Source organism: Atractosteus spatula, chromosome 5 (assembly GCF_055471065.1).
Source record: "Atractosteus spatula isolate fAtrSpa1 chromosome 5, fAtrSpa1.hap1, whole genome shotgun sequence".
NCBI classification, from domain to species: domain Eukaryota; kingdom Metazoa; phylum Chordata; class Actinopteri; order Semionotiformes; family Lepisosteidae; genus Atractosteus; species Atractosteus spatula.
This window is the reverse complement of record NC_142710.1, coordinates 10,158,619-10,182,921: the sequence shown is the minus strand read 5'-3', so window position 1 is coordinate 10,182,921 and position 24,303 is coordinate 10,158,619. Positions and strand designations below refer to the sequence as shown.

The 24,303-nt window shown below is 49.7% G+C and overlaps 1 protein-coding gene across 2 annotated transcripts; it reads right to left on the bottom strand.

The window, feature by feature from the left end:
• Nucleotides 1–8,629: 8,629 nt before the first annotated feature.
• On the bottom strand, nt 8,630–22,457 carry LOC148834044 (E3 ubiquitin-protein ligase TRIM39-like). Of its 2 annotated transcripts, XM_088916276.1 has the most exons (7): nt 21,831–22,457; nt 16,608–16,703; nt 16,229–16,462; nt 15,943–16,102; nt 15,562–15,621; nt 10,452–10,477; nt 8,630–9,379 (listed from the first exon to the last, which is right to left on the bottom strand). In XM_088916276.1, the coding sequence occupies exons 1-7, from the start codon at nt 22,419–22,421 to the stop codon at nt 8,801–8,803; spliced, it is 1,746 nt and encodes a 581-aa protein (XP_088772402.1). In that variant the 5' UTR covers nt 22,422–22,457; the 3' UTR covers nt 8,630–8,800. The 2 variants fall into 2 exon arrangements, with proteins under 2 accessions (XP_088772402.1, XP_088772401.1); XM_088916275.1 differs by lacking the exon at nt 10,452–10,477 and having other exon boundaries at nt 8,630–9,345.
• Nucleotides 22,458–24,303: the final 1,846 nt, after the last annotated feature.

Here is a 24,303-nt window from a genome sequence, read left to right as displayed (position 1 = left end):
AGGAGAGAGGGGCGAGAAGATAGAGAGGCTCGAGAAGATAGAGGGGGCGAGAAGATAGAGAGGGGCGAGAGGAGAGAGAGGGGAGAGGAGAGAAGGGAGAGAGGAGAGAGGGGCGAGAAGATAGAGAGGGGCGAGAAGAGAGAGAGGGGAGAGAGGAGAGAGGGGGGAGAGGAGAGAGAGGAGAGAGAAGAGAGGGGCGAGAAGACAGAGAGGGGCGAGATAATAGAGAGGGGCGAGAGGAGAGAAGGGAGAGAGGAGAGAGAGGGGCGAGAGGAGAGAGGGGGGCGAGAAGACAGAGAGGGGCGAAAGGAGAGAGAAGGGCGAGAGGAGAGAGGAGAGAAAGGGGTGAGAGGAGAGAGAAGGGCGAGAGGAGAGAGAAGGGCGAGAGGAGAGAGAGGGGCGAGAAGATAGAGAGGGTCGAGAGGAGAAAGGGGACAGAGGAGAGAGAGAGGAGAGAAGACAGAGAGGGGCGAGAGGAGAGAGAGGGGTGAGAAGATAGAGAAGGGTGAGAGGAGAGAGGGGAGAGAAGATAGAGAGGGGCGAGAAGATAGAGAGGTGAGAGAAGATAGAGAGGGGCGAGAGGAGAGAGGGGAAAGAAGATAGAGAGGCTCGAGAAGATAGAGGGGGCGAAAAGATAGAGAGGGGCAAGAGGAGAGAGAGGGGAGAGGAGAGAAGGGAGAGAGGAGAGAGGGGCGAGAAGATAGAGAGGGGCGAGAGGAGAGAGGGGGGAGAGGAGAGAGAGGAGAGAGAAGAGAGGGGCGAGAAGACAGAGAGGGGTGAGATAATAGAGAGGGGCGAGAGGAGAGAGGAGAGAGAGGAGAGAGAGGGGCGAGAGGAGAGAGGGGGGAGAGGAGAGAAGGGAGAGAGGAGAGAGGGGCGAGAAGATAGAGAGTGGCGAGAGGAGAGAGAGGGGAGAGAAGATAGAGAGGGGAGATTGGAGAGAGAGGGGAGAGTGGAGAGAGAGGGGCGAGAAGATAGAGAGAGGCGAGGAGAGAGAGGGGCGAGAAGATAGAGATGGGTGAGAGGAGAGAGGGGCGAGAGGAGAGAGGGGTGAGAAGATAGAGAGGGGTGAGAAGATAGAAAGGGGCGAGGGGAGAGACAGTGGCGAGAGAAGAGAGGGGCAAGAGGAGAGAGATGGGCGAGAGGAGAGAGGGGAGAGAGGAGAGAGAGGGGCGAGAAGATAGAGAGGGTCAAGATAATAGAGAGGGGCGAGAGGAGAGAGGGGAGAGAGGAGAGAGAGGGGCGAGAGGAGAGAGGGGGGAGAGGAGAGAAGGGAGAGAGGAGAGAGGGGCAAGAAGATGGAGAGGGGCGAGAGGAGAGAGAGAGGAGAGGAGAGAAGGGAGAGAGGAGAGAGGGGCGAGAAGATAGAGAAGGGCTAGAGGAGAGAGAAGGGCAAGAAGATAGAGAGGGGAGAGAGGAGAGAGGGGGGAGATAATAGAGAGGTTCGAGAGGAGAGAGAGGGGCGAGAGGAGAGAGGGGGGAGAGGAGAGAGGGGAGAGAGGAGAGAGGGGCGAGAAGATAGAGAGGGGCGAGAGGAGAGAGAGGGGCGAGAAGATAGAGAGGGGCGATAGGAGAGAGAAGGGCGAGAGGAGAGAGGAGAGAGAGGGGTGAGAGGAGAGAGAGGGGCGAGAAGATAGAGAGGGGCGAGAGGAGAGAGAAGGGCGAGAGGAGAGAGAAGGGCGAGAGGAGAGAGTGGGGCGAGAAGATAGAGAGGGTCGAGAGGAGAAAGGGGACAGAGGAGAGAGAGAGGAGAGAAGACAGAGAGGGGCGAGAGGAGAGAGAGGGGTGAGAAGATAGAGAAGGGCGAGAGGAGAGAGGGGAGAGATGATAGAGAGGGCGAGAAGATAGAGAGGTTAGAGAAGATAGAGAGGGGCGAGAGGAGAGAGGGGAAAGAGGAGAGAGGGGAAAGAGGAGAGAGGGGCGAGAAGATAGAGAGGCTCGAGAAGATAGAGGGGGCGAGAAGATAGAGAGGGGCGAGAGGAGAGAGAGGGGAGAGGAGAGAAGGGAGAGAGGAGAGAGGGGCGAGAAGATAGAGAGGGGCGAGAGGAGAGAGAAGGGAGAGGAGAGAAGGGAGAGAGGAGAGAGGGGCGAGAAGATAGAGAGGGGCGAGAAGAGAGAGAGGGGAGAGAGGAGAGAGGGGGGAGAGGAGAGAGAGGAGAGAGAAGAGAGGGGCGAGAAGACAGAGAGGGGCGAGATAATAGAGAGGGGCGAGAGGAGAGAAGGGAGAGAGGAGAGAGAGGGGCGAGAGGAGAGAGGGGGGCGAGAAGACAGAGAGGGGCGAAAGGAGAGAGAAGGGCGAGAGGAGAGAGGAGAGAGAGGGGTGAGAGGAGAGAGAGGGGCGAGAAGATAGAGAGGGGCGAGAGGAGAGAGAAGGGCGAGAGGAGAGAGAGGGGCGAGAGGAGAGAGGGGGGCGAGAAGATAGAGAGGGGCGAGAGGAGAGAAGGGAGAGAGGAGAGAGAGGGGCGAGAGGAGAGAGGGGGGCGAGAAGATAGAGAGGGGCGAGAGGAGAGAGAAGGGCGAGAGGAGAGAGGGGCGAGAAGATAGAGAGGGGCGAGAAGATAGAGAGGTGAGAGAAGATAGAGAGGGGTTAGAGGAGAGAGGGGAAAGAGGAGAGAGGTGCGAGAAGATAGAGAGGCTCGAGAAGATAGAGGGGGCGAGAAGATAGAGAGGGGCGAGAGGAGAGAGAGGGGAGAGGAGAGAAGGGAGAGAGGAGAGAGGGGCGAGAAGATAGAGAGGGGCGGGAGGAGAGAGAGGAGAGAGAAGAGAGGGGCGAGAAGACAGAGAGGGGTGAGATAATAGAGAGGGGTGAGAGGAGAGAGGAGAGAGAGGAGAGAGAGGGGCGAGAGGAGAGAGGGGGGAGAGGAGAGAAGGGAGAGAGGAGAGAGGGGCGAGAAGATAGAGAGGGGCGAGAGGAGAGAGAGGGGAGAGAAGATAGAGAGGGGTTAGAGGAGAGAGGGGAAAGAGGAGAGAGGTGCGAGAAGATAGAGAGGCTCGAGAAGATAGAGGGGGCGAGAAGATAGAGAGGGGCGAGAGGAGAGAGAGGGGAGAGGAGAGAAGGGAGAGAGGAGAGAGGGGCGAGAAGATAGAGAGGGGCGGGAGGAGAGAGAGGAGAGAGAAGAGAGGGGCGAGAAGACAGAGAGGGGTGAGATAATAGAGAGGGGTGAGAGGAGAGAGGAGAGAGAGGAGAGAGAGGGGCGAGAGGAGAGAGGGGGGAGAGGAGAGAAGGGAGAGAGGAGAGAGGGGCGAGAAGATAGAGAGGGGTGAGAGGAGAGAGAGGGGAGAGAGGAGAGAGAGGGGCGAGAGGAGAGAGGAGAGAGAGGAGAGAGAGGGGCGAGAGGAGAGAGGGGGGAGAGGAGAGAGAGAGAGAGAGAGTTCAATCAAACTTTATTTGACAGAAAAAAAAACAAAAGTATTAATCAAGGGTCTTAAAACTCCATTTTAAGAATTAAGAGGAAAAAAAAAACAAAAAATAAAAAAAATAAATAAATAAAAAATCATAATTGGAATAAAATTCTTTCATTATTTATGATCCTGCACAGGACATTTCCAAAACACCAAAACATTTCGAATGTTCTGAGGTCATTATGCGATTTGTAAAACAAAAATTCTAACGATATCCTGCTCTTCACCAACCCTTCGAACATCCTCACCAAGTCTACAGACCCGGAACCAGAGATCTTATTTTTCCGAGTCCTGTAGATGGTGAGTTTGGCCTGGCCCAGCAGAAAATTAGCGAGGAGGGTCTGAGTTTTCTGTTTTTTTGTATGACCTACCCCAAACACGAAAATAACATTGTTGAAGGCCAGGCCAAGGTTGGTGAAGAGCCGGATCAGTACGGCAAACATGGGCGACAGGCGGGGGCAGGCGCTGTAGCAGTGGAACACCGTCTCCCTCCGAGCGCAGAAGGGACAGGCGTCAGACACCGCCGGGTCCAGAACCGACACAAACGAGTTGACCCCCAAGATGGTGTGCAGGACCCTCCATTGCAGATCACCAGCCATCTTGTTGAGGGGAAATCTGTAGAGGCTACCCCAGGCAGGCCGGACGTCATCCGGCACTCCCAGACGAGCCCTCCAGGGAGTGTCGGGGAGCGCGGACAGCTGGGCCTGGTGCCTAGATGTTACGACTAGTCTGTACAGACATTTCCCCCCAACACCAGCTAGAGACCTCTCCTCTGAGGCAAGGGGCTCAAGGAGAGATCCCGTCGGTCCGGGACTGAGCGCAGGAGACACTAGCAGACCAGGGAAAGGAGGCTGTGTGGTTGGAATGCGATGATCCTCAAACAGACCCTGGATCAGCAGCATCTCCTGGAGAGGCAGAGCAGAGCGAAGCTGACTAAGAAACCTGTCTACACACCGCCGCGAGTGTAGTCCCAGCGCGTCACAAACCCAATCCACGCTGCGCCAGCAGCCCTGATCCACGTCCAGCAGGTGGTGGAGCTGTGTGATGTTGGCGTGGACCAGTCTGCTGGTAAAGTCCAAGGAGCGGCCCGGTCCTATGTCCATTCGTAGATTGTGTATTAATGGTTCTCTGAGTGTCCAGTATAGACTGGGCCGCTCCTCTTCCCTCTGCACGCGCAGATGCCGCCAGGCCTCCAGGAGACTGCGCTGGAAAGGCGGCAGTGGAGACAGGTCAACCCTGCTGGTGTCCATCAAGAAGAGCACACAGTCGAGCCCGAGGTGTCCTGCTCGACGCAGCAGGGTGAAGGTCAGCTCCCTCCAGGACAGCGAGGCCGGGCCGAACAGCAGCTTCTGCACTGCCTGCATGCGAAAGGCGTCCACCCGGCTCCGGATGTCGATGAGTCCTTGCCCTCCGTCCTCTCTGGGCAGATAGAGGACGCCCCTCCGCAGCCAGTGCAGTCCATCCCAGAAGAAGTCGAGGAGCGTGGCCTGCAGCTCCTCGACCAGTCCGGCTGGTGGCTCCAGACACACCAAGCGATGCCACAACATCGAAGCCACCAGGGTGTTGACAATCAGAACCCGGCCTCTGTAGGAGATCTGGGGGAGCAGCCAGCGCCAGCGGTCCAGACGACCTTTCACCTTTTCAAGGAGCCCCTCCCAGTTCTTTTTCACGTTGGCCTCATCCCCCAGGTGCACCCCCAGGTATTTGAGTCCCCCTCTGGTCCAGCTGAGCCTCTCTGGCAAGACTGGGGGACCCATCTCGCTCCACTCCCCCAGGAGTAGGGCGCTACTCTTGGCCCAGTTTACTTTGGCTGATGATAGCCGCTGGAAATCGCTCAAAGTTGTCTGTAGCGCCCTGACATCCTGTTCTCCTCCGACCACGACCATGATGTCATCAGCGTACGCCGAGATCTTGACAGTGGAATCGGGGCAGCCCGGGATGGACAGGCCCCTGATTACCCGGCGCAGCTGATGTAGCAGAGGCTCGATGGCAAGGGAGTAGAGCATTCCTGAGAGTACACAGCCCTGCCTGACCTTTAGCACACTGAAGATGTCACTGTACAGCACCTGAATCATGGCAACAAAGACGGGGCTGAACCCGAAGGACCTCATGGTCCTCCACAAATACTGATGTTCAACCCTATCGAAGGCCTTTTCCTGGTCTAACGAAATGAGACCAGTATCTAAACCCAATAGTCTGGAGGTGGCCAAAACATCTCGAATCAGAAATATGTTATCAAAGATTGACCTTCCAGGCACGCAGTACGATTGGTCGGAGTGCACCACAGACCCCAGCACCACCTTCAGCCTGTTGGCCAGAGCCTTGGACAGGATTTTATAGTCCACACACAGCAGGGCAACAGGTCTCCAGTTCTTAATGTCACACAGGTCCCCTTTCTTGGGCAGCAGGGTGACAACAGCTCTCCTGCAACTCAGTGGCAGGTCCCCCTGCTCCAGACTTTCCAAATATACATCGAGCAGGTCAGGACCCAGCACAGCCCAGAAGGCACGATAGAATTCGGCTGGCAGGCCATCGAGGCCAGGGGTCTTGCCATTGCTCAAGCCACTGAGTGCAGTGGAGAGCTCCACCAGGGAGAGAGGCCTCTCCAGCCCTGCCCTCTCCTCTTCGGGGACCTGTGGAAGGTCTTTAAGGAACCTGCGTGTGCGGACCGAGTCCTCACTAGCCTCGCTGGAGAAGAGCGCTTTATAGAACTGCACGGTCCTCTCCTGGATCTGCCCGGCCTCGTGCAGCTCCTGCCCTGTCTCCGAGCGCAGGCAGTGGATCTGCCGGCTATGGCCCGGTTTCTTCTCTAGGCCGAAGAAATAGCGAGTCGGGGCGTCTACTTGTGATGCACTCTGAACCCTAGAATTTATTAGAGCTCCTTGTACTTTTGTGTCCATAAGGCCAATGAGTGATTCTTTTTGGGTGTGGAGGTCATCAATTAGCCTCCTGTCTGCACGACACTCCAGAGCCTGGTGGAGCTCCAGAATGTCTCTCTCCAGAGCCTTCATGGACTCACGGATACCTCTCGTGACACTTCCAGTGTACTGCTGGCAGAACTGGCGAATCTGCACCTTGCCAATATCCCACCACTGCCTCAGGGAGACAAAGTGGGCTTTCTGACTCCTCCACTGCTGCCAGAAGAACACGAGGCAGTCACAGAAGTGAGCATCGTCAAGCAGCTGGGTATTAAAGTGCCAGTAGGCACTGCGGGACCTCACTAATGGCACAACGACTGTGCAGACAGTGAGACAGTGGTCCGACAGGCCCACTGGACAGATGGAGCACTGCTTGACGATGCTGTAATGATTTTTACGGTAGTAGAAACGGTCTAGCTTGGCCAGAGAGAGGGTATTCCCCCTGACCTGGGCCCAGGTGTACTGCCTCGTGTCCCCATGACATCTCCTCCAGATGTCAGTGAGGTCAGACTTGACGAGGATCCTGCGCAGCTCCCTGGCCGACGGGCCATGTGGCTCTGCGTGATTCCTGTCCAGTGTGCTGCTCTCTGTGCAGTTGAAATCCCCCCCCAGGAAGACCAGCTCTTCAGGCTGGCAGGTCGCCAGTGCAGTCTCAAGCTCCCTGAAGAGGGTGACCCTCTCCACGCCGTCGGTGGGTGCGTAAACGTTAATAAAAACAAAAGGTTTTCTTCCCGACAACTACTCGCACGAGTAGCAGGCGACCCTTCACCACCTCCTGGACAGCTATAGAGAGGGGCTTGAATCCCACAGAGAACAGCACCGCAACCCCCGCGCTCACAGGGGACCCGTGACTGTACAGGATGTCCCCCTGCCACTCCCGCTGCCAGGCGACGATGTTGGAGCTGTCGGTGTGGGTCTCCTGCAGGAAAGTCACCTGCATGCTCTTTTCTTTGATGACCTCCAGCACCGCAGCTCGCTTCAAAGCCCTCCTGCACCCATTGGTGTTCAAACTCCCTATCCTAATGTCGCCCATGTTTGCGGAAAAGAAAAAAAGAAAAACATAAAACACGAACAGACATTTAGCACGCAGACGGATAGTGATGTGATGTGAGGGACAGGACTCATTCGTGCTGAGGTGCGTTCCGCGGTCCTGCCTTGATCTTACCTAAAAGGCTCTTCAGGCGCCATCTCTCCTGATCGCTGAAGTCATTCGCACCCGAGCCCCTCTTCAGATGGCGCGTCGCGGAGAGGACAAAGAGCTCGGTGTCGGGAAAAAAGTCCTCGACCACAGTTCCCCTCTTACCTTTAGTCTTTTCTAAGAACTCCCTAATGCTCTGGAAACTGTAGCCTCCTCTGCAGCTCCACCGGGCCGAGGAGCCCGAGGCGAGAGAGGAGTCGGTGAAGCCGCCCTCGTCGTCGCTCCCGGACTCCGAGTGGACACTCCAGCGCGTCCTCACTCTGCCGGTGTTGGAGTCACTCGCGGCCCCCGGGCTCCACCAAGCTCTCTGTGCTGCGCTTCTTCTGCACCGCACTCTGCACACAGCGATAGAGAGGGGCTTGGATTTTGGGCTTTCATATTGTAACGCTTCAGGGTTCAGGCAGGCACCCTTGCCGCATCAGGTCGGCCCCCCACCCTCAGGGGCTCAAACCCAGGACTCCCGCGTCACTCAACAAGGACCCAGCCCGGTGAGCCAAAGAGAGATCTCTGTACAGCCCAGTAGCTGTAGTCCTGCTATCACAGGGAAGGGTTGCGACGTCACCGCTCTGGTAAGCCGGCTCTTACACACCCTGATGGCCGTAAGCGTTACAATATGAAGGAAAACAGAGCTTTCACCGGGCGATTATCTCGATTTATTGGGAACTAAAATAAAGAAAACAGCAGGAAAAAGGAGTAACGGGCACAGCGCGTCCACACCGCACTTTCCCCTGAGACACAGATCAAATAAAACTGATTTTATTTAAACGTTAAACGTAACTCTAAGGGGAGCCGTGTACTAGACTGTCAGGGTCTGGAGCTGCTCACAGACACAGCGCTGGTGATAAACTACAACTCCCATAACCACCCTGAGCCACTTCCTGTCTGCGTCACAGTCCCTATTCCTCCTGGCTGTGGTGACGTCAGCGGGTCCCTCCCCGTTCTGGCAGCTTCACGGTCACCGGCGCGCGCAGGAGAGACTCACACGGGATTTCATTTTTAAAAGTTTATTTTCTCAAAAATTAGAAAAAAATCACAGGAGGTTTTCCAGAGATATTTACAAGTCAGGAGTACAGCAGGCTGGTAGCGAGGTGTATCTCCCGCTGTCATACATGTTATTTTCCCCCGTTTAATTTAAAAAAAAATAATATAACGCATTTAAACACAACACAACATCATCATCTACAATTACTACTATATTTCTGACCTCATCTCACTGGCCGTCAGTAAACACGTCTCCCAGTGTGAGCAGTGGACAGAGAGCTGGGAGAGAGTCAGCCTGTGTTCATGAGTCAGTGACGGGTTTAATCTCCACACTGACAGCAGGCAGCAGCTCAAGGTCTTTATTTGAATCCCAGGTCCAGAAGACAGGATAGATCTTCTCCCCCTGAGTGAAGACCATGTCAGTGAAAGTGTAGACATGAGCTCTGGACTCCACTGTGTAAAAGGAGACCTTCCTCTCCTCAATATCCACACACACCTCCAGCTTCCTGGGCCGCAGACTGAGGGGGAGATCAGTCATAGGGTCAGTGAGAGCAGAGAAAACAGGGTAAGTGCCCAGACACCAGTAACCCTGCTGGGGAGAGAATCTGATCCCCCCTTTCCTCTCTGCAGACTCTCTGGTCACTCCTGTTCTCCAGCAGTCATTCAACTCCACCTCCCAGTAGTGTCTCCCTGAGGTGAAGGCCTCCCTGCTCACGACACAGGGACAGAGATCAAATCTGTGAGGATTGTCAGAGAGACTCTTCCTCTGTCCCCGTCTCACTCTCTTCCCATCCTCAGACAGGCTGAGCTCACAGTGAGCTGTATCAGGGTCCAGAGTCACAGCAGCTGGGGAATAAAACACAAACATCACAACAGGCTCCTGCAGATCACAGTCCAACTCAACTCCATCAGACTGTGAAATATCTTTGTCCCCAAACACACCGAGAGAGAAACACCAGTCAGTTACTAATGACTGCTCTTCCCTTCCAGAGAAACGACATCTTCTTCATTGTTTCACTAGTGTTACACATGGGAGTGATCCCCAATATCCTCTAAATACAAACATTAAACACTTGTTTTCTCTTGTTTCGATGAAACTTTATTTTTTTAAACGACATTATTAATAAACACAGGACCGACCGGACTGCAGGAGAAACTACAGCCCGACCACTCGCTTTCAAACACTTTACAACCCACCACAACGGCCTGTATACTGTAAGAAACTGGACAGCCTGTCTGTTAAACTGGTTTATTTCAAATCCCAGTTCAGCAGCTCGTTCATCTTCTCTAAGACCATTTTCCTGACGACGCAGAATAAAAAAGTGCTGAATTCAAAGACTGAATAATGCTCGTTTTTACAGAAAAAAAATATAATGGAAAAAGCAAAACCTTGCTGAGATATAAGAAAGCCTTCCCACTTACTTTGAAAATGCCAAGAAATATCCAAAGTGTTCAATTTAAAGCAGAAATAACACATCCAGAAACCCAGAGAGAAAGACGAGAGAAACAGAGGCGCTCATACTGACTTCAGACTGCTCGCGCTCACTGTCCGCCTCTCTGATAGGAGACACCAGCTGTCAATCATTGAACTCTGACCACTGAGAGATGGGGGCGGGGCTTATACATGCCCAGAGCGAATGGGGGTTTTAATCGATTCAAGAAGCTTTATTCGCATGACTAATGAATACTGACTTAATACTCTCCTCGTACTTAATACTTTAGTGTAAACTATTAATACTTAATACTGAGTAAATACTCCCCTTTGCCTGTCTGCCTGTCAATCTAGTGAAGATCAAATATATTCATATCAGCTCTTGTATTCTGACTCCCAGAGCCTAGAAAGGCTGACACAGTCACCTACATGAATTTATAAAAACACCAGCAGCCATATCACTCTGCAACTCACAACTGGCAGCCCACTGCAGCTCAACAGGTGTGAGCCTGGTCAGTACCTGGATGGGAGACCTCCTGGTAAAAACTAAGGCTGCTGCTGGAAGAGGTGTGAGTGGGGCCAACAGGGGGCGCTCACCCTGCAGTCTATGTGGGTCCTAATGCCCCAGTATAGCGATGGGGACATGATACTGTAAACAGGTGCTGTCCTGTGGATGAGACTTAAAACCAAGGTCCTGTGTGGTCATTAAAAATCCCAGGGTGTTTCTTGAAAAGAGTAGGGGTGTAACCCTGGTGTCCTGGCCAAATTTCCCCCTGGCTTTTACCCATCATGGCCTCCTAATAACCCCCCTCTCTGAACTGGCTTCATCACTCTGCTCTCCTTCCCAATGAGAGCTGATGTGTGGGGAGTGTTCTGGCACACTATGGCTGCAGTCGCATCATCCAGGTGGGGCTACACACTGGTGGTGGTGAAGGGGAGTCCCCATTACCTGTAAAGCGCTATATAAGTGTAAGCAATTATTATTAATACCTGAATTCATTTCTGGGCTCAGAGCGCCTTTATTTCAGTGATGAGAGAGGTCGCCCGTTTCTGGACACTGCAACTCTGAAGCCATCATGACAACATCTTCCACTGATATTTCACACTTATTCTGTGTAGAACAGGACACAGTGTCAAACACTGACTTACTCCACAGGAGAGTCTATCAGTCTGGAAACACAGACACCCTCTAGATCACTCCTGTTTGAAACGAGGTCCCCAATATCGCAGGCAAACACCCCAATACACACTCACTCTGGTGGGACTAGTGAAATAATATTGACACTCCAGTGTCATTCTTAGTGAAACACACCACTGGGTCTCTTAATGACCAGGACCATGTGAGAACACCAGCTGGGCTGAAGAGAAAGACCCCAAAGTTATTACCCCTGGCCAGTAAGAGAGCCCTACAGCCCCAGTAAATACCCCTCTTAAACTAACCATGAGCACCTGACCCTGACATGTCTGAGCTGCTCTGAGGAAAACAGGCTGTACTGTGACCCCAAGCTTCTCTCTGTCTGTGTGTCTGTGTCTCATGGAGAGCAAGCTGGGGTCCTGTATGTGAAAAGATGAATTCCTAATGCAAGAGATTGTATATGGCAAATAAAGAGATCTTGATCTTAAACGTGTGTCATTTTTACCATTTCTGTGACAAGTAGAATTGACACAGCTTTCCAAACATCTGTTCTTCTTGATGTGAAACTGCAGAAACATGTCCTGTACAGAGTGTTTGCTCACTCTTTCAACACTGAACAGAATACTTTTACAATGACTTATACCTGCTGTTGGCTTCCTGTTACTGTTGGTCCCAGTAAACAGCAAGCCAGCAATGAACAAACTGTGTAACGGGTTGTGTGTCGTCCTGAATTATTTTTCTTTTTGTCTGTCATTCCCCTATCTCTTCACATCCATCTGCGCAAAATACACAGAAATACTGTTTCTTCCCCCTTCAACTTATACCACTCCTGCATTTTACTGTGTAATTCCCAATTCAAGTGTATTTGATGTCTGCAGACTGTAGTCTAAAAGCGTTTGAGGTTTTTGTGCTTAAAGATTTAGTGACTGACCAACAATAACCTAAGACATTCTTATTTTGGCAGGATATCAAGAACAAATGATGTTGGGTTTTCCTATCGCTCTGTTTGATCAGACAGATCAAGTCCTGACTGTTTCTTCCTGCTGACCCATCAGCCTGGTTGAAGTGTGAAGAGAAGCAGCCATTTCTCAGACAAGAGAGAGGCCTACAGGCCCCAGAGGAGCCCCTGTACCAGAGTCACACTGCTGCCGCTCACAAGAGGCTGTGTGTCTGTGAAGCTGCAGGGGAAGAGGCTCTGCTCCTGTATATTCCAGTTATTCACAAATCTAGGGTCTCAGACTCTGACACATTCTGACAGATGGAGAATGGCAAAGGGCTGTGGCAAGACGGACTTCCCAAGGAATTCTACACCTGCTTCTGGGACACCCCAGTGGCAGACCTGGTGGAGGTGGAACAAGAGCTCTTCCATCAGCAAAAAGCTTGGACACGGGATGAGGGAAGGTGTCATCTCTCAGCACTTCAGGAGGGGTTCAATAGATGCTCTGCATGGACATCAAGATCGTGTCCAAGCTACTGGCCATTAGATTGAGGACCGCCCTGCACCACATCACCAACAGTGACCAGACATGTGGGGTGGGAGGGTGATAAGTCAGCTGGAAGTTCCAGCTCACCAGAGATGCCATCACCTGGGCCGAGGACCAGAACGTGCCCATGATGGGGGTGAGCCTGGACCAGGAGAAAGCCTTCGACACAGTAAACCACAGCTATCTGTTCAGAGGGCTGGAGCACTTCAGATACTGAGAAAGTTTCAGCTGCTGGACAGAGATACTGTACTCTGAAGTGGGCAGTAGGGTCAACATGATCAGACATCTTTGGGATTGAATCCCCCAGGAATCTGGAGTAGGACAAGAGTGTCTTCTTTCACCTCTTCTCTATGTTCTCATTATAGAGCTGTAGGCAGAGGCACAGGGGAAGTCCTCAAGATCTCCCAGTACACATGACGCTGTTCCTGATTTCAGACAGGGGGTTGCAGAGTGGGCTGCAGGTTAGGGAGCAGTACTGCAGAGCCTCAGACTTGAGGCTAATAAACAGAAAGAGCAAGGGCAAGCTCTTTGGACCCTGGAGGGACAGGAACATGCTGCCAGAAGGTCTCAAGCTTTGCATGGAGCCCCTAATGATACTGGTGGTTTCATTCCAGAGCCAGGACAACAAGAACATAAACTGGACAGAGAGGACCATCAAGGTCAACGCGTAACTGGGCCTGTGGAAGACTCGCACACTGACTCTCATGGGGAAAGTGAGAGTGCTGAAGGCAGACACCCTGCTGTATTTAGCTAACCTGGTCGTGGTGTATCCTCTGTCAGCCAGACTCAGACAAGCGCTGCAAGGGATGGTGGAACAGGTACGAGTACATCACAAGGAACCAGATGTGCCAGACAGTGAGGAAGGGGGAGAGATGTGCCGAATTTCCCCCTGAAACTCCACTGCATCTTCTTCTGCAACCTCTGTCACTAGGGGCTGGACCCCATCAGTCACAATTCTCAGTACTTTGTCAGGCTGTGGTTCTCCCTCCCAATGAAGCATCTGATCCGGTGTCAAACACTAGTCCTAAAGCAGAAAACTGACCGGAGACCTACTAGGAGGTATGAGGCCATGAGACAGCCAGAGCTCTGCACCAATAAAAGGCACTATACAAGGAAGAGAAAGGAGGAACTAGTCACCAGGGAGAGACAGATGATCCTACAGGTCACCGGGAAGGGGCTGACGATCCCATGAGAGACCTGGGTAAAGACTCAACCCAGAGGACTAGACAACAAGCTGAAGGCCCTCAGCTGGATGACTGTGCACCAGAGCTGGTGACCAGAGAGGTGTCATGGCCTCTGCAGCCAAAGGGAGCTCCTACTCTGGCCTGTCCCTAGTTTCCTGTGCTTTGCTGTCCTTCTGGTGTCTCTCTCTCTGGGGATATATATTTCCGGGTCTCTCATTCCCCTTCGCTCATCATTGACGTTCGGATGTCCTGAGACCCGCCCAGCACCAGGTCGCCCCACGTCCGCTGCCTGAGGACATTGGTTTCTATACGACTCCTGAACAGCTGAGCCCAGGCTAACCCCCGTCTCACCACTACACATAGGGTCTTTTTCACTCTGCTGCCTCTCCACGATTTGCCTCTTCCGACATCCGTGACAGAACGCCGAGCCTCCTACTGACCCTGCGAGCGGCGCTTTTTTGTTTTTCCTCAGTTTTTTTTCCTCTGGGCTTTTTTTTTCTCTCAGCTCTCCTATTCTAATCGCGAGATTCTTTTTCCGACTCCTGTGCCTGTGAGCGGGCCGTGTGCCTGGCTTTCCTCAGGTTGTCCACTCCGATATCAGTGATAGAATGTTGAAGGTGCCTATTGCCCAGTCTGCGGTATTTTTCCCGGGTTTTTGTCCTTTTGTTTGTTTCTGCCTGGTGTTTTGCTTTTTTCACTTCCTGGTTTCCCCTTCTCTCTGGTCCCCCTGTCCCCTGTGTTGTAGAACTCTTGGTTCCTATCTGTTTATTGTGGTTTGTTACCCTGGTTCCCAGGTTTATTTCTGTCGTTGTTTGTGCTTGTTTACTTGTCTTTTTTTGTTTTATGTCTCCGGAGCACTACCCCGGCCCCCCCTTCCACTACCCAATAAAGGTTTCTACCCTGGAGGAGGGGGTAGCTCTCAGCCGTGGACTCCCGGAGGTTTCCTTTCAGTTAAATGAGGTTTTTCCTCCCCCCAGTGCTGTGCAGCTCGCTTATTTGTATGGGCGTCAGGAGCCTCCCATGAAGGGGAGGGGGTACTGTCATGGCCTCTGCAGCCAGAGGGAGCTCCTACTCTGTCCTGTCCCTAGTTTCCTGTGCTTTGCTGCCTTCCGGTGTCTCTCTCTCTGGGTATATATTTTTCAGGGTCTCTCATTTCCCTTAGCTCAGCATTGACGTTTGGATGTCCTGAGACCCGCCTAGCACCAGGTCGCCCCACGTCCGCTGCCTGAGAGCATTGGTTTCTATACATCAGAGCAAAAGAGCACTGGACAGGACTGAGGGCTGAAGAAAACCCAGAAAAACCTGTTCCTTAGTGCTCCAGTTGAGAAATGGACAATCACAGTTTCAGAGCCAGGACTGCAGCCAGTGGTAACACCCAGGAGGCTTGGAGGGGCTCTTATTGTGTGAACCAGCCTCACTGACCACTTGCAAAATAGAATGATTGATAATGGACAATCACTCTTTTTGAGACGATTTAAATACTGTAGAAGAGTTGTTGTCAGAATTGTATTCTCGGTAAGCACTGTGCACTTGCCATTGTTGTAATAAAGTGCATTTTTTTAAATAAACTACACCCACTGGAACTTCTGTGTCCATCTGTGTGTTTGACACAGTGTGTCTCTGATCCACACAGAGTGACTGTCTGCAAGCTTGACTTTCTGAATTCAGACGTGTATCAGCATGTATCAGAGTGTGAATCAGTGTGTGTGTCAGAGTGTGTATCAGTGTGTGTGTAAGAGTGTGTATCAGTTTCTGTATCACTGTTCCTGCTGTGTGTTTGAGCTCCAGGTATATTTCAGAGGGAAATTGTTGTGAAAACAGACTAACGGTGTAAAAGCTGTGCTCTGGACCCGGGCTCTGGAGTCAGCAGACTGTAGACTTCAGTCACTGGGGAGACACACAGAGAAATGTCTCATCAGGGCTGCAGTAACAGAGTAACAGGAATAACATGTTCTACTGGACTGGGACTGTAGCCCCTATTAAAACGTTCCTGTTAAACTATATACAGCACAATATAACAACACACTTACTGTCATAAAGATTTGTGGGACTGGAGATTTTAAGATATTTCACCTAGAATTTGAATCATTGACTGACAAGCTGCTCTGATAAATACAGTCACTGCACAGAAAATCCATTGACAATATAAGAGAGAAACAGGAAATATATAAGCTGTCCAGAAAGACATCAGTGTGTTTCTCTACTAACCTGTTGTGGAAATCTTTATTGATTCCTTCTTGCAGAGATCCTCCAGTCGCTCTTTCAGTCCAGAGACAGCTCTCCTCACTGCCTCAGGAGAGAAGTGTGGACGGACAGGGGTGCTGGGTGAGTCTCCAGCTCCAGGAGGGACACAGATAGACTGGAAACTCTGCAGCAGGGAAGAGAAAGAGGAGTTTCCAATCAAACACAACACACATTCCTGAGGAGATGCCAGGAGCAGCTCTGTGTGAGAGACACCCTTCTGTACTGCAGAGTCACAGAGCAGTGATGTTACCTGGAGGAAATGGATGTGATCCTCTGTGTGTGAGAGCTGGTCCAGCTCAGAGTCTCTCCTCTTCAGCTCAGTGATCTCCTTCTCCAGTCGCTCTAGAAGTCCTTCAGCTTGACTCACTGTAGCCCTCTCTTGAGCTCTGATCAGCTGTGTGACCTCAGAGCGTGTTCTCTCAATGGAGCGGATCAGCTCAGTAAAGATCCTGTCAGTGTCCTGTACTGCTGTGTGTGCAGAGCTCTGAGGGAGGAGACACACACTGGATTATTACACAGGAAAACACTCAAACTACATTATGCTGTATGCTCTGTTTCCAAAGGGTACTGTCCAGTGTCCAGCTGTGGAAATGTGTGTCTGTGTGTCCACTCATCTGGTGAATACCCACTCTGAGTGACTCCACAGCCTGTCTCAGCTCCTGTAGCTTCTTCTCTCTCTCCTGGAGTCTCTGCTGGGTTTGTGTCTGTGTCTCCCCCAGCTGCTTCTGTGGAGAAACAGAGACACTCACGACATTTCTGCTGTAAGAGAATCACATTACAGAGACACCCTTTAGAGTCACCCTGGGAAAACCACAGTCTGTATCCCTGATGTCTTATCCACACGAGATGTGTTTCCTGGTCCTGTCTGACATGCTCCTGTTTCATGTCTAATCTACACCGGCAGCGTGTGCAGCGCAGCAGACACCTGACAGCTGGGTCTGCACATCTGTATGTGAGGTGAAATGTAAAAACAAGATAATTGTGTTTCAAATGATATATAAAACATCATCTAGAGATAGTTCAGGTGGGGAGCTGTGTCAGCATGCGTAGGCTGCAAAGGAACAAGCAATAGGTTTATTCCATTCTGAAAAAAAGAAGAAAGAAAACACAACGTTTCGGCCTTGGAGCCTTCTCACACCTGAAGAAGAATAAACCTATTACTTGTTCCTTCATAATCTAGAGATTTCAGATTTCATTCATCTCAATATACACTAGTGTCCTGACTGCTCTCGGCATCTCAAAACAGAGGACTACAGCAGTGCTGATGAGCCTTGCTGCCACTAGTTTCTCTGAGTGGTCAGAGGAGACCCTGTGGCTGACGTGCTTGACCGCTGGATGAGGTTCTGGACCAGGCAGACCCTGTGTCCGACCACATCTCACATCCTGTCTGCTTCTGGGAAAATTCAGATCATTTCAGAGGAGAAAAGGAAACATGTTCTGTGTCAGATTGACTCCAGCAGAGCCCAGCGTGAGTCTTGTATTTAATAAAGCAGGTGAAGGTATTATACCACAGTTCACTGGTTTACAGATGCAGCCATTCAAAATGGGTGAGGTATTTCGCGGCATACCGGTGGGCGTGTCGCGGTGTCACACGGTGTCACGTGGTTAATCGCGCGTCATTTGACGTCATGCCGGAAACTATCCGGCGTCGCCTTGTAAAACCGCCAGGGGGAGCTTAACCTCTCATGTACAGCATTTGAGCTTTTAATTTTGAACTGTGTATGACAGCATGTTAATCATCAGTCATTAAAATGTTGGTATATTTTATGAAAGCAAGATTGCTCAGTTGGACAAAAGTACACAACCTACCTTTATCAGAAATATTTATGCATCAAAGCCTTTACTGAAGATATTACTAATAGTATTAATAATGGATGACTTTGGACAAGCTGTATACTCAAAGTATAATTTCTTTAGCACATTTGTACAAGCACTTGGAATCTGTCCAAGCCATACTTTGTCAGGCATTTTGTTTTACTTCAACGGGCATAAAAACTTCCTTGCTTTTAACAGGGCGTTTCATAATTTCTAACTACGAAAATGATTTAAAATGCGACACTTATCATTCAACTAGAGCTTAAAATATCACAAGGATCCTCAATAGCACAGCAAAGAGTGTATTAAAAGACACTTGTATTTATCAACGCTTTCTTTTCCGTATACCAGATTTTATGGAACCACTTCAGAAGGGTGTCAGCCAGTCAGATTCCAGGAATCGGCACTTTAAAGGAAAAATACACACCGGTATTCCATTTCTCCCTAACGATTTTAAGCATTAAAGTATTTAACTAGCATGTGAAATAGCGTGTGAAAAAGTGGTAGTTTTAAGCTTTTCTGCTAATATAATATGGAATTGCGTATCTAAAGAATTTAATAACGGTATGATTATATTCGTGTGCTGCGACAGGGCTGTGTAGGGCTGTTTCGCCTGCCTGTTCATGCGAGCTGTCTTGTAGCCTACTGGTTTTGGTGCGTGACTAACAACGCACAGGTTGTGTGTTTGAATCCAGCTAGTGCTGGACTTTTCTTTTAACAAACATTTCTTCGAAAAAATAGAATAGCGATATTATGGACAATCAATTGACTTTTATATTTCAAAATATCGCAACATGATCGATATTTGCGATATTTTGAACATATCTTCCCTTCTGACAGCGGTTCCTGCTTCTATTGTGTGTGTGTGCAACAGAGTAAATTTTTATAGAGAAATGGAGGCTGGACAGTATGCGTTACAATATAAACATTTATATTGATTTAAATCGTGTTCTGATTTAAATCGCAAACGTGTGTTTAATTATGTGTTTTTTAATCATAATCAGGCTAATGCATTTCTACATTTTCTGTATGAACCAGCTTAGAGGTTCATACAGAAAGACAGCTTGTGTTTAAATTGAGTGTAAGGTAATTTATGCTTCTAAAGTCATGGTCAGCATTTATTATTGTACTGTAAACTTTTTCTGTGCCTAGTCACATTATTTTATAGCGTTTTTATTGCGTTATTAAATCCAGTGGTGCTGTGTGTTAGTTTCCTGACTCCCATGTCACATGGTCTGTGATTGAATCCCATGGTACTATGACTTTATTTTTTAACAAACATTTCTTTGAAAAAATGAAACGTTTCCCTTGGTCAGAGATTAAATAAAACCTCACTCGCACCAAACAAATTTATATTTCTAAATATCACGACATGGTCGAATTTAAGTCTTTTTAATAACAATGAATAGTCACCTATGCGTTACAAAATATACATTTATATTGATTTGAGTCGCGATTTAAATCGTAAATGCGTGTTTAAATAAATGTGTTTAAAGGCTATATACTGTATAAAAGCGCTGATTCCTATGGAGCGTGTTCCGCCGGCGATTCAAAAAATTTATTTTAAATAGGCTGATAAAGCTTAGACTACTGTAACTGTATTCTAGCCTGTATTACAACAGAACATTGGACAATGCAACGTAAATTGCAAAAATGCACTTGGAGTCTGTCCAAGCCCTCCTACAAAAATTATTTAAACTGCGACACTGATCATTCATCTCTAAATAAACTTTATTTTATATAGCGTTTTAGGCGAATAGGTAATTAGATTGCTCATAAACCTAATCGCTTTTTCTACATAAACACAGCGTGATTGCTCTCTGAAAATGCTTTTCCTTAAAGCGATTCTATTGAGGGAGTAGCCCAGCTACCACTTAACACTGTACTTCCTACTTTGAAAATACCTGTGAGACCGGTTTAATTCGTCACAGCAGCACTCCGGGAGGGAGAGAGGGGGTTGAGTAGTGGAGGCAGGCGAGATTTCCAGTGAAAGACACCTCCCCCTCAAAAACCCAGCAAGCAGTAAGGCTTTATGTTGAAAATCGAGGTAGATTTTGAGGATGATAAAGAGGGTAAACTGGGATGGGAAGAGGGTTTGGTTTTGTATAAGTGGTTTGCAAGGTGTTTTATTTGCATGACAGATGTACAGGCAGTGTTGGGTATGTATATTGTAACGCTTACTGCCGACAGGCACTGTGTAAGAGCTGGCGCACCGAGGGAGCGTCTGCATTTATAACTTAGTTTTTATAATTAGTCAAGCAATATGAAGCATCTCCTTTTACTTTTAACTCCCTTAAATACATTGAGCACAGCTTTCTCACCACTTAAGATTGCTTTTGATACCATCCTTACAAGGGAAATCTTCTGCCCCTTATGCAAAACCAAACCCTCCTCCCATCCCCTCACAGCACAGAAAGTGCCCTGGTCAAAGTCACTAACGATCTTCTAACGGCTTCTGATTCTCGTTCTCTTTCTGTCCTCATTCTTACTGAACTCAGTGCTGCTTTTGACACTGTCAGCCATGACCTCTCACTTTCTTGTCTTGAGACGGTGTTTGGAGTTTCTGACACTGCTCTTCAATGGTTCCAGTCTTACCTCACTGATCACTTTCACTCTGTCTCTCTCGGCGATTGTAGCTCTGAAATTGGACTCATTAAGTCTGGTCTTCCTCAGGAGTTGACACTGAGCCCCCTACCCTTCAGCATGTATGAGTTCTGATGATACTCAAATCTACAGTACAGTACGTCCATACTAAACTGACACTGACATGTCTCTGCTCTAATTGCTTCTCTGACATAAACACATGGATGACTGACAATTTCCTTCATTTAAACTGCTACAAGACAGAAGTCATGCTTCTTGGCACACCAATGCAGTATCCTTACCTGTGGAAGACACTGTACTGGAGTCACAGTCAAAATTGAAGAACTTAGGGGTGATATCCGATCCAGGATGACATATTCAACAAATTATCAAAACATCATTCTTCCACCTCAGAAATACTGCCAGGCTGCGTCCTATGTTATATCTAATTGTTGCTGAAAAGCTGGTCAACTCTCTCATCTTTACTCATACTGACTACAGTAACGCTCCACTCGCTGGGGTATCTAAACCCACACTGAACAAACTTCAGTATGTCCAGAAAATGACAGCCAGAATTCTGACCAGGTCTAGTGCAAGTGATCACATTACTCCTGTCCTGAAGTCCCTGCACTGGCTTCCTATCGGGTTTCATGTTGACTTCAAAGTCCTCATGATCCCCTAAAAGTCTCTGCATGGCTCGACACCTCAGTACCTGTCAGAGTTACTATCATCCTACTCCCCACCTCACAACCTTCACTCTTCTAATTCTGGTCTCCTGTCTGTCCCCCAAGCCAGAACTCTGGGTGACAGGGCTTCTCCTGCTGCAGCCCACAGCTCTGGAATTGTATCCCTATGGATATCATAGAGTCACCTCCCCTGAGCTCTTTCAAATTCAGACTCACAATCTTCTGTTTCAGAAGGGTTTTAATTTAACTGGGTCTGTTTCTGCCTCTTTGCTTTTATACTGTTTTCCAAAACTCCCTTCTACCTTCTACCTTTTGTGTTCTGTAAAGTTCTTTGAGAAGCCATTTTAAATCTATCATATAAAAATAGAGTTTATTATTATAAATAATAATACTATTGTGCTGAAATTAAAGCAGGACTTCATTAATGAGGGTGTAGTCTGTTCTAGAGATGTTGAGAATGCTGTGCATTAATGAGGGTGCAGTCTGTTCTAGAGGTGTTGAGTGTGTTGTGAAGTTGTACGGTGCAACATGAGGACAGTAAAGAGGGAAACAGTGAAGGTGAGGAGGACCAGATAATGAACAGGAGACACTTCAGAGACACAACCAGTGTGGATCACAGCTGAGTACATGAGCAGGACTCAGCAGTGGAGATCCAGCATTACAGATACAGTAAATACAGTCCAGAGATCACTTAAAGCCCCCAAATATCCTAAATATCCTTTTTACATTTTGTACTAGACACTTTATGAACAGACACAAAGTCCTCACCTGTTTCTCAGTCCTTCCTGCTGCAGCTGAGACAGTATCATGGCCTCTGTGTTCATGCAGTAGACAGAGATAACAAACGCACATCTGGTCAGTACGGCAATAGACCTCCAGCAGTTTGTCGTGAGTGGAGCAGATCTTCTCCTGCAGTTGTCCTGTGGCATCAGCCAGCTCCTGTCTGTGTCCAGGGTGGAGCTCATTGTGTAGATCGAGGTGAGTCTGACAGTAAGAGGCCAGACACACCAGACAGGATTTCACACCTCCCCTCTTTCTCCCAGTGCAGACATCACACAGCACATCTCCAGGGCCAGCAGGACTGTGAGCAGGAGGAGGGCCACTGAGCCCTGTCTCCTTCAGTTTCTCCACCACTTCAGCCAGGATGGTGTTTCTGTGAAGATCAGGTCTTGGGGTGAAGGTCTGTCTGCACTGGGGGCAGCTGTAGATCCCAGTCTGATCTTCCCGATCCCAGCAGTTCTTAATACAGCCCTTACAGTAACTGTGTCCACAGAGCAGAGTCACTGGATCCTTCAGCAAATCCAGACACACTGAGCAGCTGAACTGGTCCTGAGAAACTGAAATACTGCCTTCTGCCATTTTTCTGACAAGTAAAAGCTGCACAGAGAGGAGCAGTAGTGAGGCTGTTTCTAGTAAAACGAAACTGATCTTTCACTTCCTGGATCTGCACAGAGCTGCAGGGGTGTGAGTATTAGGGGGTGTGGTTGTTAGGGGTGTGATTAGGGTTGTCAGGGGGTGTGGTTTAGAGCTGCAGTTATGAAACGGCTTTGGTGGTTGTTGTTTGGGGAAGGTGTGGGGTTGTAAGAGAAGTGACTTTCTGTGTCATTTTGGACTGACAGAAAGAAGTTATTTTAATAAACGTCGATGTCAGTAGCTGCTCAGGTGAAGTCAATCCAGTTGTTTGTGTTCCCAATAATCAAAACAATAAAATACTAACTCGCTCACACAGCATGAGAAGATCAGAGCATGATGGTGACAGACAAGAGGAGGCCAGCTGGCCCATCCAGCCGTTTAATCGTTGGGAGTTATTTGGCTAGAGGATCTCGTCCAGCTGTGTTTTGACAGAGGGGTGTCACAGCTCCACATGGTGCAGAGGATTTCACTGTCCGGGTGTGAGCTCTTACTGCGAGCAGTCCAGCCTGCTGTGTCTCTCTCTCCAGGCCAGTGAGCCCAGCCTACTGTCTGGCTCTGCCCTGCAGCGTGTGGGCCAGCAGGGTACGTCCAGGGCTTCGTGCTTCACCTGCACAGTGACCCCCCTGTGAGCCGCACAGACCTGCGGAGCGCTGCAGAGAGTCACGAGCCCATCTCTCCCCCGAGATACGCTAGAGGAGCAGATGGACAGGGCAGTGTCATGTGGGTGTGATTGTGATCTCCATCCACCCAGTAAGTCCCTCCTGTATCTCCTGCAGCTGAGATTCACTGGTGTTCAGTGTGACGTTTTCAGAGGTCGTCAGGTCACAACCAACTGGAATCTCAAAGCTGTACTCCTGAGAAAAGCCAGGATTTCGTCCTCAAGTCTTTTACAACAAAGGCATCCTAAAACACAAGCAAGTTCCCTCTTTTAGGAAGAGAACCACAAGCAAAGGAATCCTTAATACAAACACCTGTCACGCTCGTAAGCCCCTCCTCTTAAGGAGGCTCCAGCCCTTCCTAGTTTAGTGTTGATCTCCTGCACCTGCCTCCGGTTCCTGCCCCCCCTGCTATACAAGCCAGGCGTTCCTGCCAGTCTGGGCTCAGCTGTGGAAGATGGACACCCGGAAGACCAGGAGGGACTCAGCGGCACAGGCTTCATCACGGCGTCCTGATCTTCTGGGTCCGGGATGAGGGAGCGTCTGGCCCCGTGACCCCCTTTTATTCCCCCGACCCTCCGCCAGATCCCGCTCCGGCTTGTAACTCTGTTCGTCTGTCAGGATGGATCACCCGGTCTTGGACTATTGCTACACTCATGGATTCACCTCGGACTCCCTTGGACAGTTTGCCTCGGACACACCTCCCCCGAACACCCCTGTTTCCCTCCAGCCCCGGCTGTGGAGCATCTTCAGGTGTGAGAGAGACAGGGCGGTCAGCAAAGGTAATGGTCTTTTTATCTGCGCTGCCTGCAGTTTGTCTTTGAGGACAACATGAAGGAAGTTAAGGAATTTCTACAGGTAACAGCTCCTCTTCCTTTTATCAGCTGTGAACTTCACACCTGAAGGAGGCGCAGGTCCTGAGCCTCAGAGCCATGTAATGATGTAGCGCTTTCGGGGTTCAGGGGGGTCTGCGCCCTCGCCACCACCACCACTAACGGTCTTTTTCTTAACTTTCTGCATAAACGGTAACAGAAGAAATACAATCCAAACCAGAGAACATCTAACATCTCGAGATAAAAAGAACGGGTACACATGACGAAATCACTTCAGAATGATCTAGACGAGTTCAAACGAAATTAAATAGAGATGACGTCCGCACCGCTTCATCGTGT